General features: G+C 45.4%; 1 protein-coding gene across 1 annotated transcript in view; it reads right to left on the reverse strand.

Moving 5' to 3' along the window:
* The window catches only part of DDX10 (DEAD-box helicase 10), a 1,554,249-nt gene that overhangs the window by 1,507,542 nt on the left and 30,577 nt on the right, over nucleotides 1–16,130 (reverse strand). Inside the window, exon 2 of the mRNA XM_069640199.1 lies at nucleotides 12,249–12,309. Within this exon, the coding sequence (XP_069496300.1) occupies nucleotides 12,249–12,309 (61 nt within the window). The remainder of the gene's footprint in view (nucleotides 1–12,248; nucleotides 12,310–16,130) is intronic.

The following is a 16,130-nucleotide window of genomic DNA, read 5'->3' on the forward strand; positions in this document are numbered from 1 at the left end:
TATCATCCTGCAGTGGCACTGGTGGAGTGTGTGGATCACTCGTAGTAGGAGTGGGAACGGAGGAAATTCATAAAGGAAGAGACCCTCTCACAGGAATGAGATAGCATCCCCCAAGATTTTCGGCTGCGTGAACCTGCTGGCGAACTTCTGACACTGAGTGTGTCGCTGTTGCAAAGAGGTCAATCTGGGGCTGGCCCCATTCGTGGAATAGAAGATCCACTTGGTCCTGTCGAAGCTCCCACTTGTGGCAAGAACGTACCTCCCCGCTGAGAAAGTCTGCAATGGTGTTCTTGGTGCCCACCAGGTGGAAAGGAACGAGAAACATGTCCTGACGAAGGGCCCAGCGCCACAGATCATAGGCATCCCTCTGGAGACCCGGAGAGCACGTCCCACCCTGTTTCCAGATGTAGAACATGATGCTGGTGGTTTTGTCCGTGAAGATCCTCACCACCTTGCCCTTCGGAGACGGCAGGAAGGATTTGAGGGCCCAGAAGACCACCCAAAGCTCCAGCACATTGATGTGCATAGTCTTCTCTTCTGGCAGGTAGAGGCCTCTGGGGTGCAACTGCCCAGCGTGGGCTCCCCAACCGGCATCTGTGGTGGCTGTCTCCTGGCAAGGCGAGACTTGGAACGGATCCCCTTCTGAGAGGTGAGGGCGCACGCCCCACCACTGTATGGCGAGTCAGAACTCCCTGTTCAGGGTGTTCTTGTCCATCCAGGATCCTGAGACCTGCAGCCACCTAGCATACACGAACTCCTAAAGAGGTCTCATCTGCAGTCTGCAAAAGCGGAGGAAGTTGATGCAGGTGGACATCATGCCTTGCAGAGACTTGAAGGATCGCACCGTAGCCAATCGCATCAACGACAGACACTTTACCTTCAGCAGGATGCCTACCACCCTCTCTGTAGAGGGCGACACCAGACACATAACTGTGTTGAGCCGGGCACCCAGAAACAGTGTTCTGCGATGGCTCCAAGCAGGAGCTTGCATAATTAATGGAAAAATCGCAGATCCGTCAGCAGATGGACAGTCCTAGTGTGTTCGCTCGCCAAAGCGTGGGAGAAGGATCGAACGCGCCAATCATCCAGATAAGGGTAGACATGGATGTCCCCGAGATGAAGGTGTCAGAACCAAGCACTTCGTAAAGAACCTTTGGGGCCCGAAAGCAGGCCGAAGGGGGAACGCCTTCAACTGATAGGGTCATCCCTCGACCACGAACCACAGGAATTTGCAGTGTTTCGATGGATGGGGATGTGGATGTGGAAGTAGGCGTCCTACAAATCCAGAGAAGTCGCCTTGTTCCAGCTGGCCGAACAGTGACCATCCTGAATTTCTGGGAATTGAAGTACTTGTTGAGGCATCTCAGGTCCAGTATTCGACCAAGGATATGTGGGTGCACAGAGTTTGGGTGCTGTTTTTTTAGGGTTAACTAGTGGTGCGTGGGGGCTCCAGATATAGGTCACTCCAACCTATGACTCAACAAGGAACAGTCAAAAGGCGGCCAACAAAAACTCCCAGGGGAAATTAGCCACATGGCAAAGAACTTAGTAGGAGCAAAGACAGTGACAGAAGCCCTGCAGAACCTACAGGGTCACACAGCCCTACAGATGAGTGTTGTATCAGCCACTAGAAATTGGCAAATACTCCCCAAAAATGGGGAGTAAAAATACTCGCAACAAAAATAGGAAAAAGACATATAGAATCTTGTGCCCCTGCTTTCAGCCTCACAGCTCCATGGATATGTCTGGACCAGTAGTGCATGTAATACCACAGGAAGAAACTACTATTTTAACTGCCTGATTGGAACAATTAAACATGCATCTTTTAATGTGCATGAATACTTGGTGCAAAGAAATAAATATTCCAAAAACATTTCAGTTAAAACATTTTTTCTCGTTTATAAAATATTTGCATTGGGAATGGACTTATATTTTTACTCCCATAAAAATAATTCTACTCCCAACTTTAAAAAATAGGGAGTAAAATACTCACACTTTCTGGAGCACTGGGGTAGCAACCGGTCAGCCTAGGGGAGCGGGAGGGTACAGCAAGCAAGGAAATGGTCCGACTATAGAGGCAACCCAAGATTTCCTATGACTGTGCTGAGGTAGAGCAGCAGCAAGTCCCTTGGATTTCCAGATTAACAAGGGGGTCCTGGGAGTCCCTCTGCCAGACATTAGTCCTGGTTACGAGAGACTTACCCAGAGTCTTTCGCTCACTATCTTTCACAGAGAAGAAATATCCCAAACATATCAGTCTTTGTCCTGCCCTGGGGCAGTCCAGCATCGAAATGCTAGGCAATTCTCCTCTGAACAAGAGTACCAACAGAAACCCCAGACACGTGTTTCGGTCTGGTTGGACCTCATCAGTAGGGTGGATCTGTGCCTCTCTAAGAATAGTGAGCAAGGGGTCCACATCTGGATTCCCCTAGTAACTTAAGGTGAGACCCAAAGTTACTTAAATATGCAAATTAACAAGCGGGTACTGGGAGTTCTTAGAGAGGCACAGATCCACCCTACTGATGAGGTCCAACCAGACCGAAACACGTGTCTGGGGTTTCTGTTGGTACTCTTGTTCAGAGGAGAATTGCCTAGCATTTCGGTGCTGGACTGCCCCAGGGCAGGACAAAGACTGATATGTTTGGGATATTTCTTCCCTGTGAAAGATAGTGAGCTAAAGACTCTGGGTAAGTCTCTCGTAACCAGGATTAATGTCTGGCAGAGGGACTCCTAGGACCCCCCCCCCCTTGTTACCTTGGATTTCCAGGCCAGGAAGACCAGGAGGGACCCCACTAGCTCAGGGACTTGGGCCTGATGGTTGTTGGGGGGGGGGGAAGTGCTTCATCAACTTAAGGCAAGGAAAAGTCCAGCAAGGACAGCCAGACCAACCAGCTAGGGGGAAGAAGCAAAGAACAGCCCAGGATGGGATTCCACCAGCAAGAATGAGCATAACAGAGAAGCCAGGGACTCGCGAGTATGCCGAAACCAGGGTCCTAAGCAGCTGCCCATCTTCACAGCAGCCTTTAGGAATGGATCTGAAAGTGCACAGTCTCTTCCGACTGATAACAAATTCACTAAGGGGCTTACTTACTAACCTAAGTTAAACCAACAACAACACGCGAGGCAGCAGACTAAGGTTTTGGTGGCCTTCTAATCAGGCTGGCCCTAAAAGCCACCAAATTCACAGGTACTCCCACACTGTGTATAGATTGAAAAGTTTCGAGGACTTTAAATCAGTTTAAACCAAAAAGAGGATGTCGTTATAGCTCAGGATGAGACCATGTTAGCAAAACTACCATTTTGACCATGCCTCGCTCGTGGACCTCAGACACGGGAATGACCAAAATGGTTGTAAGCACGACTTAAGAAATACTTTAGTACCACAATGGCTCCAATGTAGGTGTATTGAGCTACTAATGCAGTAAAAATGGATAAAACCACGTTGACAAAACTAACAAAAAAACTAAAACAAAAAGAAATAAACAAAATTACACCTGCCACAGACCGCACTATAGCCCTCGCAGCTAGGTGGTACACCAGAAAAAGTGTTGCAGCAGGAGGGTATTTCAGGAGAAGTCACGACAGTCGCAAACAAAAAGATGAAAAACCATGGAAACCAGAAACACGTTAAGCAGAACAAAACTTTAAGGGAGCAAAAACCCAAACAATGAAATTGTACCCAAACACCATGGAAATAGCAAGGGGGGCTTCTTCTATCCCCTCAAACAACAGCCAAACTGGTGTTCCATGATGAGTGTCAGTGGGATTGTGATCATGATCAACTTCCATTCATTGTGAAAATAAGCAATCGGGCAAGCTGTCCTAGCCCATCATATCTGGCTGTTAGCATCGGGTACGTGGCCTGGCAGCTTAAAACCTTATAACTAATCTCCGCAGGCTTTAAACATCCAGGGGTGGTGCCCGGCGGCCTGCCCAGGTGCCAATAGCCTCATTAGTTGGCTACAAAGGCATCACAGACTGTGTTGAAGGCCCTCTCAGGACATATAGCCCACCAGTGCAGGTTATAATGCCAATAACTCCATTAAATGAAGAAACCTCTTTAAAGGCCTTTACGAGCAGGTACAGACCACTACGGCATGCTACACGGCTAACTTGCCACTGAAACAGGCCACATAAGGACAGTTAAAAGGAATAATGAGGCATGACAGGTATGAAAGCATAGACGGCATTAAGAATAGACTGTGAAGTTATATTGATACACAACCAATAACCCACTTTAGGAGAAGGGGAAGTTGGGGAGGGAGGAGTAAGATGTCGTCAAGTATGTTCCAGGCCTGGGTGATCCTACAGCCTTTGGCTGCAGTTGGCTTGGCCTAGGCCATTCCGTATCGTACGAAAATACTGAGAGAAAAAAAAAAAATGCACGTTTACTGCAAACTTGCAGTAAACTAAAATACGGAAATCATGTTATATCGCTCCATGGGATCGTGGGTTGCGGGGATGTCCCCAGTTTCCCTTGTGCATTATAACAGGATCAGGGGTTGCTGTTGTCCCCACACTTGCAATGCCAGGAATGTGCCATTCTGCAATGGCACTATCTATCTATGTGGTCATTACGCACCTGCATTTTTGCATTAAGGCTTTCCGAATGTGGATTTTCAGGCACATAGTGATCACATAGATCCATAGCAGATAGGGACACAGGTAGGTACAAAAGATGGTGCTGGAACTCGGACAGGTGGCCATTGGGAGCAATTGTGGTGGGTTTGATGGTGTTGTGGTGGGGCGTCTGCGGTTTCTTCAGCTAGTTGGTCATCCGAAGGAGAGTCAATAGAAAGGGGTTTAAGGACCAAACCACAAAAAATCTCTCGTCAGCGGCATGGTAAATTAAAGGGAATCCCAAGAGGCACACTTCTGCCGAGTCCAAATAGACGCATGCCAGTGAAAGCATGGTGGGATGGGTGGGCAGAGCGAGTGGGGCAATGATGCACGGGTGTCACTGGCTCTCCTTTCCTGCCAAGATTATAATCAAAACTGCTTGCATCACCAACAAAGCAATTTCAAATGGGACGCCAACATGATTGGCAGTTCAACTTCACACTTCTGGGGCTCTTGCACCCAATCTAGCAAAACGATTAAAACGTTGGAATTTAAGTTACCCTGTAAAGATAAGGCTAGGAAGCAGTCTTTCTCCAAACACACCCCAACCATCTGGAACTCAATCACTGCAGAAACTCGAAATGTCACCCACTATCCTCCACGTACGCAAAATTATAACAACTTGTCTCTTTCAACAATACCAGCCAGACGAATAAAAATACACATCCCCCTCCACTAACAGTATTGCACTACTGTATAAAATACAAAGCCCAATGCTGGCACCCTCATTTTGTAGAGCCCTCCACTGCTCGTGCTAGATCCATGCTATGAGCCAGGAAATAAAGAAAAAAGAAAAAAAAGAAGATGTAGGGAGTAGGATGGTGATGGTTTGGGAGAGGGATTGGGTGTGTGCTGTGCATGCCTATTGTGCTGTGTTGTATCAGTTGAGCTGGCACTGTGCATTAAACTGGTGTGCTGTGTTGTACTTATACGTATACCAGCCAGGGAAAGAACAACCCTCCAAATGATGGCCAATGTAGCCGACTCATGAGGATTTGGGGGCCATTAAGAGATTGCCAAACCCAGGTCATCCAGCATGATATCCAAAGCTCCATGTTCTCCTTGCATTACAGAAGCATTCATATGAGATAGGTTTGGCACCTCTAAGAACACTGTAATCTGCTTGGTAACCACCCTTTCAATGAGACAGGCCGGTAAGTAAGCTAGACATGAGAAGTGCAAACATGCCTCTAATTTCGGACCCACAGTTCATGACGGCTACTGTGTCGAGACATGGTTTATATCCAGATAGCGTTTCGAAAATGGGGATAAGGAAAAGAGAAAGGGCTACACAAACAATGGGATGCCAGACATGCACTCCTAATTGGGTCCCATTGCTTCGATAATAAAAGAAGAACATAGGAAGTAGGAAAAAGAATCTTCTGGAGTGAGAAAAGTTGAATGAATAGATGACTGTCCAGTCATTGGTGACTCCCAGTGGAGGACACAGGATCTAGGGCCAGTACAAATTAAGAAAATCAAAAGACTTCACCAAAGTCAAATAGGAACTGCTGTCAGAGGTATGGCTGCACAGATATACTGCATTCTGGGGAAGAAGTAACAAAAAACATTAATACATACAGTCATATTGGTTACTTTCTGGCACCCACATAGTATTTTCTGTTGTCACTCCTATGTGACAACCCAACCATGTTTACAGGGTGTGGACCTAGCAGCAGCCCTACAGATAAGGTGAGTACCGGACTTTTACTCCCTAAAAATAGGTAAATACTCCCAGAAAATAAAAATGGGCAGTAAAAATACTCCCCATCAAAAAATAGGAAACAGGCATGTAGAACCTTGTGCACCTGCTTTCACCCACACAGCTCCACTAATATGTTTGAACCAGTAGTGCACATAGTCCCACAGGAAGAAACTATTATTACTGCCCGAACGGAAGAAGTAAAACATGCATCTTTTAATGTGCATGAATATCCAGGTGCAAAGGAATAATTATTATAAAAACATTTCGGTTGTCCTGTTAAATATTAGTCACTCGCTTATAGAATACTCCCATTGGAAATTGGAATTCCATTTTTACTCCCTGTAAAATCATTTTACTCCCATCTTTAAAAGATAGGGAGTAAAATGCATACTCCCACTTCACAATCTTATCTGGAGCCCTGCCTAGCAGGCTGGATCCACAGGATGCCCGACAGTGTTGAATTATCTGTGGACCACGTTTTCGAAAATAAATAGTTACAATAATAAAAATTAACACAATCGTGGCAGCACACGGGAAAATAACACTAAAAAACAATTAGCATAGTGCATGAATGCAACTGCTTTCAGTACAGTAAATATTTTGATCTTCATGTAAGGTTTCAAGAGCTCTACAAGAACAATTCAGAATCATGTTTAACGAGACAGAAGAGAAATCAAATAACTGGTGTCTGTGTGGTTCTGCTATCTTGATATCAGGCAAAGGGCTTCACGTTAAACCTACTTTACAACCATGTAATTAGTAAACTCAAACTTAAGTGCAGTCACGCTATGCTGACGACACCCAAATATTTATTCACATAAACGCGATCACAACACGTAAAACCTCCTTTATGAATGCCTCTTTTCAATCCACAGTTGACATAAGTACAACAATAATAATATGTTCTGGTCCTCCTATAACACATCTAAACCATTTCCTTTCCTTCCCACTATCACCTTAATTTAATCTCACCATTGACTTGAACTTAGGGATTCTTTTGAAAGGGGCCCCTAGGGGACCCTGACATCTATGGAAACAAGGCGGGTCACCGCACATGATAGAGACTCCAGACACGAGGTTGTATTCCCAAAGCTAGGGTTTTATTGCAAAGCAAAATTCTCAGTTGGCCAACTCGGTTTTACGCCCCGCGACGTGTATCTCTAGACCTCGAGGGATGCAAGAGAGTGAATTACGTACATCAGTTACATGTATACAAAATGCATATCAAACAATCAGCTATGACATGTTTAACACCCCCCTTTATTGGGTTTCTTTGAACTTGGTGTGATGGACATCTCCGACCACTATGACACCTTCAAACATCTATTCTAGTAACAATTTGCAATTTGAGAGTGCGAAGGCATCTTTCGGTTATTGAATAGAACACGGCGCTTCTGTTCTTGGAAGCGAACTACATACGGGGGAGGGGGTGAGGGGGGAGTTTGCATTCCGGACCTTGCCATCTATCAGGTGCTATTCGCGTCCTGGGAGCCGACATGCTCTAGCGGGCTCAGCAAAGGGGGGCCGTTAGAAAAGAATAATTCAAGCCTTTAGCGGTATTATTCTAACATATTCTACCATATAACGAGACTGGCTGGCAGCTGTGAAATGATTAAATGCCCTGCAGCTCTGCTTCAAGGCTACATTCGGGAGGGAGCCGGGCATTCTTCCTGGCGCTGCCTACGTTTGTGTTTCAGCAAACTCTTGTTATCCTCACGGCCCTGCGGCCTTGTCCTTTTCACATACAGACAACCATGTTTCACAGTCGAGCAGTGCAAGCGGAAAATATACTGCGAAGCAATAGGAACAGAAAGCAATGAGCAATGGTTAGAAAACAAAATGGCGATTCTTGTTACATCAAAATGGCCGCTCATTGGCAAACTCGAAAACCTATATTTTGTCATATCGTGCATGAGACGGTTGGCCCACGGCCACCAAAATGCGTTTGCGGTCTCAAAGTAGAGGTATCCGTATTTCTAGACTGACACTTTTGGATGACATATTTGTAACACCCCCTACAGAAGATCCTCAGCGCAAGAAGCCATGCAGTGATACTTTCAGAGGAAAAGGGAAAAAAGTGCAATGTATCTTTACTCAATAAAATAAAAAAAATAAAAAAAGAAGTTGTCAACGCAAGCGGACCACCAGTGAAGGCAGTTGCTCAACCCCATCAGGAAGGGTTGAGATATGTTATTCTCCGCCGCAGCCTGGTCCTACATGGTGGCCGTCCACTGACAAGCAGGGTAGCACCTGAAATAATCACTGTCTCCTCAGCGCACCGCCTGTCACCACCAAGCCTCGGGTACTGTAGTTACTGGTGCTCCCCATTACGGGGAATGCCCAATGTGCACACCCTCCTAGGATGCATATATATTTTTTTGAAGTGGCTGCCGTTTGCCAGACGACCCTACAGGACTCCCCAGGCCGCCCCTTTCAGACATGGTGCGGATTGGAGTTTTGTGGGGGGCCCCAATGCTTCAGCCAAAGCCGGGCTGCCTCTGCCGTATGCAGCCCAGCAAAGTTAAGACTTTGTGTCCCCCCCCACCACACACACATGCTGCTGCTGCTGCTGCTGCTGCTGCTTAGTGCCAATCAAAAGAACTGTTTGTCTGCCAGAGATTCATCCATCACCACAAGAAACAGCAAGGGCCGCGAGACAGCCCTGGCCAGGCTGTCTCCAAAGGAAGGCCTTTTATATATATATTCTTTGTTTTTCTCTTTTACAGTGCACTCTATAGAGACTTTGTATATATTTTTGGGAACGTTTTACATTTTTAAAGAACTGTTCATATCAGCTGCTTAGGTTTACTTCATATTGTAAATAGGGTCTTGTGATTTCCCAGTTTATAAAATAAATCATTAAAAACCCCGACTAAAGAACTGTACATCAGCATTCCATTGACCTCCTTTCCTGTGCAGTTATACTAGCCACGTGTTTTACTCGTTAGTGGTTTTGGGAAAATCCATCCTGCCGCAACCTTTACCTTTCCGTTCCTTCTCTACTGCCCAACAAGGATCACACCAAAGTGACCTAGAACTCAGGAAAGCATGGTTTGGCGAAAGGTGAGAGGCAGGGCAAATGAGAAGTTAATACATGTGCATATTGTTGTGCCCACTGTGAGGGTTTAGAAGAAGAAACCCATCTCTCCCTGCTTCTAAGTGGCTTGCCCTGCCTCAAATCAGGAAATCTTTGGCAAGTTGTTAGAATGTCCATCAAATATCAAACCCTAACACTATTTTATTTTTATTTGGTTAGTTGATAAAATCAACCTTTCAAATATCAAACATAAAACCAAATAAACGAGTACAATCACATATAATACATCTTACAGTACCTTATACATAAGTGTTTTCAGGTCATATTTTCCAATTGGATTCAAATTAATACTTTCCTCACCTACTTGCGGGGAGACAGGGGGAATGCCTAGCACAGCTTTATTATGCTTTCAAAATTAGCCTTCTAGTTGCGGAAAATTGAATCTAAATACTTAACTATTGCAACTCTCACTGCCAATTTTGTACTCATGAAAATGTGCTGCTAAATTTTATATGAATCCGTTGGGCAATATAAAATGATTGTGTCATTTGTGATTACTACTATACAATGCTGAAGTGTTTCTTTTTGTGATATCTTTACAAAATCGACAAAAATGTAGCTCCTGTGGAATTAGCTTCCTCCTAGCCATCACATCTTGGGTGTGCCACAAATTGTATCTAAATCGCAAATATTGTTTGCCTATATACAGAGATGGACATTTGATTAGATAGTCAGCCATTGTTCGAATGCCCTCAAGAATAACACCACTAGATTTCCAGGATGAAAGTTCATTAAGGATGGGAGAGAAAGAAGGCTGCAAACACATCAAGGGTACATGGCACGAGAGGAGGCACCACAATATTCACAGACAAACATTGAGCCTGAAGCTCACATGCAGATGCCACCCAAATGAAGGAGAACTATGTACCCTGATGCCATTGAAAACACCAGCTTTGATGTTGCCCCAAAAAGACGCAGAAATAGACGTCTCCCCAAACTGGATGCACATTGGAGGAAGAAGAGGCCACTGAAGCGGAGTGGGGTGAAGAGGAGGATATGACCTGGAACATGAACCAACCCAGAAGGAGCTCAAGCGACCTGAGGGGGCTGGAACCACAAGACACCCATCAGCATGTAGGGGCTTCGAGTATGTGTGGTTCATGTCTGGACCAGAGGGGGAATTGTTGAGGGGGCATCAAACCCCCCCACAACCAGCACACCACCAACATGGCAGATGTCACTCACTGAAGCAGCCCCACAGACCATAACCGGATGACATCACCAAAAGAGGGAGCATAACTGAACACACACGTAGAGGCATTAGCTAGTTGCAAAAGTACACACATTAACTGCTCACTGACGCCTAAAAGCAACTAACATGAGCAGCCATAAAAATAAAGATGGAAGCCACAGCTGCATTGAAATGAATGGAAGGAAGTGGAAAGGCTCTAACACAGGGAGAGGACTGACACACTGATTTCCCGGAGAAAGGCAGACAGGGCTGGAAGTGCAGCTATTGTGCCCAGCCTTGCCAAGGACACAGAGCAAGTGTTTCGAGTCAACAGAAAAGATAGAACACCTGCAAGGGCAGAAGGCTGAAATTATTCATAAGTGCAAGCAGAAACACTCAATTCTATGGTCCCTACACACGTGATCTGAACCTGGGGAACAAGGCCCATTCATCCGAGGCAGGCAGAAACTGTTGTTCCCAACAAACTGAAGAAAGAAGATGCAAAAATGTAACACAGCATGATGCTGGAGGCTGGAATGTCCTTGCTCAGGGCCAAAGGAGTCAGAGAAGTGGTAACGTTAGTGGGTAGAAGGCAGTACTATGAGGCCATTCTCCCCACCCTTCATTGTGGTCATCTGCTGGTAATTTTCCTAAGTTTAGAAGGCCCACACTGGCCTCCTGTGGGTGGTACCTGGTGGAGCTACCCGATATGCCAGCCCAGTTAGACCATCTTTCCCCGATAGGATGTAAACCTGTCTATACTGTTCACCCAACCCCATCTCGCTTAAGGTCCACAAATGTACCTTTTGGTTGGGATGTAATGGTGGAATAAAACCTTGCTACCAGTCTAATGAACTGAGAGTGCATTTGGAAGCTGCAGAAATCAGTTTGCCTATCCCCGCTTTTGAATGTTATTCATAAAAGCAGTAATTTGTCAGATTTCTGGACTCCGTTTCTTGGGCACAGGGAATATCCCTCCAGCCAACCTCTGGTTTTTAATTACACTTCACAATCATGAAAAAATCTTTGTTAAAAAGATACAATTTAAAATGGCATACAGTAAAATTCAAATCTGTTTTTGATTGATAACCAACTGAACGCAAATCTGCCACAAAGCAAAAAGCCTGGTTGTATCAGAAGCAGCAGTGCGTAGAAGGGCAAATTGGGCCAAGTCCTGTAGGTATGCAGCAGGGTGGGGCCATTGGGCCTGCAGCCGGCAGGGCCCAAGTGGGTACAGTCCACAGGTGAACATTTCATACATGGTAGGGTATGCCAAGTGTAGGCATGCAGCGTGTGCAGTGCATGGGTGAAAGGCTCCACTTTGCTTGAAACATTGCAGGGCGCAAGCTTTTACAAGAGTGTGGGGTAGAACAGTCAGTCAATGGCATCATTTTGGGTTAATATTTCAGTCCACTTAACACCAATGGGCCCTCGGAAATGAAGGCACTACCAACAAAAATATCTTTGTGTGTTCCATTTTTTCACACCGTTTATACATTCACTAATACTTTATGATATGTAGCAGCGCCAGCAAATACGTTAGAAAAGTAGAGCCTTATCATAGTTGCCTGAAGTGATAGTTAGCAGCACACAGTTACAGAAGACATCAGTGGTAATACATAACCAACAGTAAAATATTGCCAAAGCCAACTCACCTCTCAACGTTTTCCTCGACAAGGGGAAATCGCAAAACCTAGTTATCCCATCAAGATGAATCTGAAAAAGAAACATGTGTATTAAAGAAGGGCTGCCTCTTCCTCTGTGGGCCTTCCGCCCATTCCATTATGCAATGCCTGTGCTTGTGCATCCTGCACATGTGTGCAGACTATATGGCCCAGCCCAGGAACCAGGTTTTAGGGAAATACCACAAGCTGTTCAACCCTCAGAAAGAAGGAATCAAACTGACACAGGTCAAGTGCAAAGTAAATCGAACATCACATGACTGATTAAACAAAAGAACAACATGCAGCCTAGCTAGCACTTGTTTCAATGACTCGTCACTGCGTAGGTTTCTGCCCCCGATATTAGTAAGTGAAAGATGAGAAAGGCATGTAATCTTCACCCAACAGCTGAAAAACCTAGAGTTCATGAACAACTGATACAATGTGGGAAAATAAAGAGGAACATTGAAAGATAAGGGGTCTGAAGCAAGCAGAGATGCCGATTTCCTCATGATCAAAGAGTTCATTCAAGTGGGGAAGCAGAGATTAGGGTCCAGATATTACTGCTCCAAAGACAGCAGCTTGCACTTCAGCTCCCGGCTTTCTTCTTCTTATAAATCGTTTGGATTATAGCACTTCACAATGGTGTTCAACCTAGTTCTTAACAATCCCAAATTTGTTGGCTAGGAAAATCGCAGAGGAGAAAAGATACCTATGCAAGATCACACAATTTTCGGAATAGGAAGAGAGCTGGGATTAAGATCGGGAGCAGTTGGGTCGCGGGGGAGGGGGGGTGGGTAGCAAAATGACGTTATGCAACCCTTGATGCGTAAAACAGGACATGAAGTGACATCAAATGAAGGTCCAGTGTGTGCTTTTCAGCAATTTTTATTGTAAACCTGACACTGCAGCATGTTAAGTGGCAGAGATTGGAAAGACAAAATCCAACTACCGAATTGAGGTTACTAAAGGCTTTCAGACTTAATAGATCGGTATATAGTAGGTCTTATACTGGATGAACGGAAATAGTATCTCAAAAGTTAAATCAAAAAGTTATAAACTTTTGACAATTTGTATAGACTTTAATTGCATTTCAAAATACCCGTTGTAACGAAATGAACTCCAAACCAGAATGTGTAGTTTCACCTGCTGTACTCCTCAAGAGGAATATAAATGCCATACGACAGTCACCTTTACAACAACAGTGTTCTAGTTTAGACTAAGAACTGTTAAAAACGGCTGCCCAGTCTACAACAGTAACTACCAGTAAAACAAATGATATGGGGCAACGGTTGAGGCCACAAGTGTTACAAAGACAGTCGCTCTTGAAGGTGAAGTGTAGCTTATTTTTTCATGTTTTTTTTAGTCTGAAAGAACCCCACGCCGTAGACCCACGGCACACTCCCTCTCCCTCCTTCAACTGCCCTCCTCCTACTTCCAGACTCCCCTCTCCCATAGCCGCCCACCCTCTGAGGACCCCATGTGGTGCTGGCCATGTTCCATATTACAACACACCCACAATTTGAGGACCGAAATACATAGGTGTATAAAAACCAGAAGAAGGATCTAGAACACAGGAACAGCAACTGGGAAAGGAAACATTTCTAAAGAAAAATGGCATTATAGATCAAAGTAGTAACAGTAACCAATAGGACAATCGTCACCTGATTTCAAATGAAATTATAGAGGTCCCTATGCTAAAACAATCATCTCACCTGTGGGGGCGGTACCCTAACCCCATTACCGAGTAGGCCCTTTCGCCCACCTGTTATAGCACCATCTTTCCTTCCTGGTGATTCTTGGGCATCTTGGGTTGGGGTCGACTCCACGTTTGACCTTTCACTATATGGGTCCACCACCTCGGATTTGGTTATTCCATTTCCTCTCACACCTTTAGTTACTGCATAACTCTGTGCCTATTACAATGTCGCCCATCATCCAAACCGATATGGTGCGATCCACCCTGTACTACCTTATGTGGTTCCAAATACACTGATTGTTCCTTACAAGAAATATCAACCAATTACCTGGATGTGCTGGCCCGCCGTGCCCTCGACTCCTCATACTTCTGCTTATATGCATACTGTTATTTGTGTATTTGAAAGTCATCCAATGCGATCTATCCCCGCCACCGTAAAGGAGATTTATCATGATTATGCTTCATCCCCTCTCCTAGTGAGACCCCCAGCACTTGTTGCTGGACTTCTGGACCTTTTTCCTTTGTATCCTGAATGAGTGGAGCCTTCTACTCATGCATTCTTATGGGCTCTGTCTTTTTGAACTCTGTTCTCTGTGTTTCACCTTTACTATGTAGTCTACTTTCCTCCATATCTCTTTTTTTTTCATAACATTTTATTGGGTTTTACAAGTATGCATTATACACAACAACGATGTATACCGAAGGTGTCTACTCAACATCGACAACAGTGCAATGTTCATTGGTAATACCAAAACAATAATACAATTTGTGCCAAGGGATAAACTTGATCATATGGCTGGGGCCTTGTTTATATTTGTCCGTACCCGACCTTTTCACAAAATTAGAGACTGGAGGCCTCCATGTCTTCAGGTTTCCCTCCTGTAGCTTGGGTTTAGTAAACTGCACTACCTTGTAGCCATCTGGATAGCGGAGGCCTTCTAGTGAGAGCTGGGTACTTTGCGGCGTAGTCCAAGAATGGGGCCCAGATGTTTAGGGCTTTATTCAAGAAGCCTGTCCGGATTGCTGTAAACTTTTCGGCAACGGCTATGTATCAACATTTGGACCACCAAAGTGCTACTGAAGGGCCTTCTGCGTTTTTCCATAGCCGGGCCATCGCGACTTTTGCTGCCAGAAGGAGGTGCGTGCACAGGCGAGGTAACGGCCCGAGATCGGGAACGCCCCTCCCCCTGTATCGCCCAGGAGGATTATACCCGGGTCCCAGGGGATGGATAGTCCGGTGATTTCCTTAATATGGTTCAATACCTCTTTCCAGTATGCCTCTGCTTTCGGGCAGGCCTAGACCATGTGGAAGAGGGAGTCGGGGGGGGGATGTACATCCGCGCCAGCAGGACACGGGTATGTCCAGGTTGGCCCAGTTTAGTTGAACTGGGGTGACATTAATGCATCTGTGTTTTGTCCTTATGGGCAATGCTGCTGGAAACCCTTTGGTTTCTCCTTCGAGATTTTTTTTTTATGCTTACTTACTACTGTTATTAAGGATAGAGGGATACTTTGTATCCCTCCTAAAACTGTATACTTTGCGAGATTGGCACACACCACCATATGTGGAGTGCCAAAGGAATACAAAGTATCTCCCTTGTCTCTGCTCTTGTGATTTTTTTAGTCACAGACAACCCCCTAGTTATGGCTGGTGGCAGTGGACGTGTTCTACCAACTATTGTGCTATTTGTTTTACCACACACTGTATTCAGTCTTGGTTGTGCACAATAGAGTCACCTATGTTCTAACATGGTAGCTCCTTCCTTTTCTCACCATTTCTAGAGTGGTTGTCCTTTGTTAGCCCTTCTTCTACCATTCTGGGAAGAGGAAGTCTGTGTGTGTGTGTTTTGCCTTTGGCAGGAACGCTTGGGTGTCCCTGCCTAGGCTTCAGTGTGTCTGGGCAGGCAGGAAGGGGGGTGGGGGGGTTGTGGTTCACTCTCCTGCCCTTTGTCTGCCCGAGCGCCTGAATGGAACCACCTCCCACTGGGGGTCTGGCTGTCCTGATTGGACAGCCAACCGCCCCTTTCTGTAAAATGCTGAGAGAGACTGCGGAGGAGTGTTTGCTGAAACTGAATAAAAGGTGAGGTTCCTGAGGTGAAAGGCAAGTCGACCATTGGTACTTGAAGTAACCAAAGAAGACAACGACCAGAGTTGCCTGCAGACCCTTTGCAACACCC

Source organism: Ambystoma mexicanum, chromosome 7q (assembly GCF_040938575.1).
Source record: "Ambystoma mexicanum isolate Mex_15411 chromosome 7q, UKY_AmexF1_1, whole genome shotgun sequence".
Taxonomy (NCBI): Eukaryota; Metazoa; Chordata; class Amphibia; order Caudata; family Ambystomatidae; genus Ambystoma; species Ambystoma mexicanum.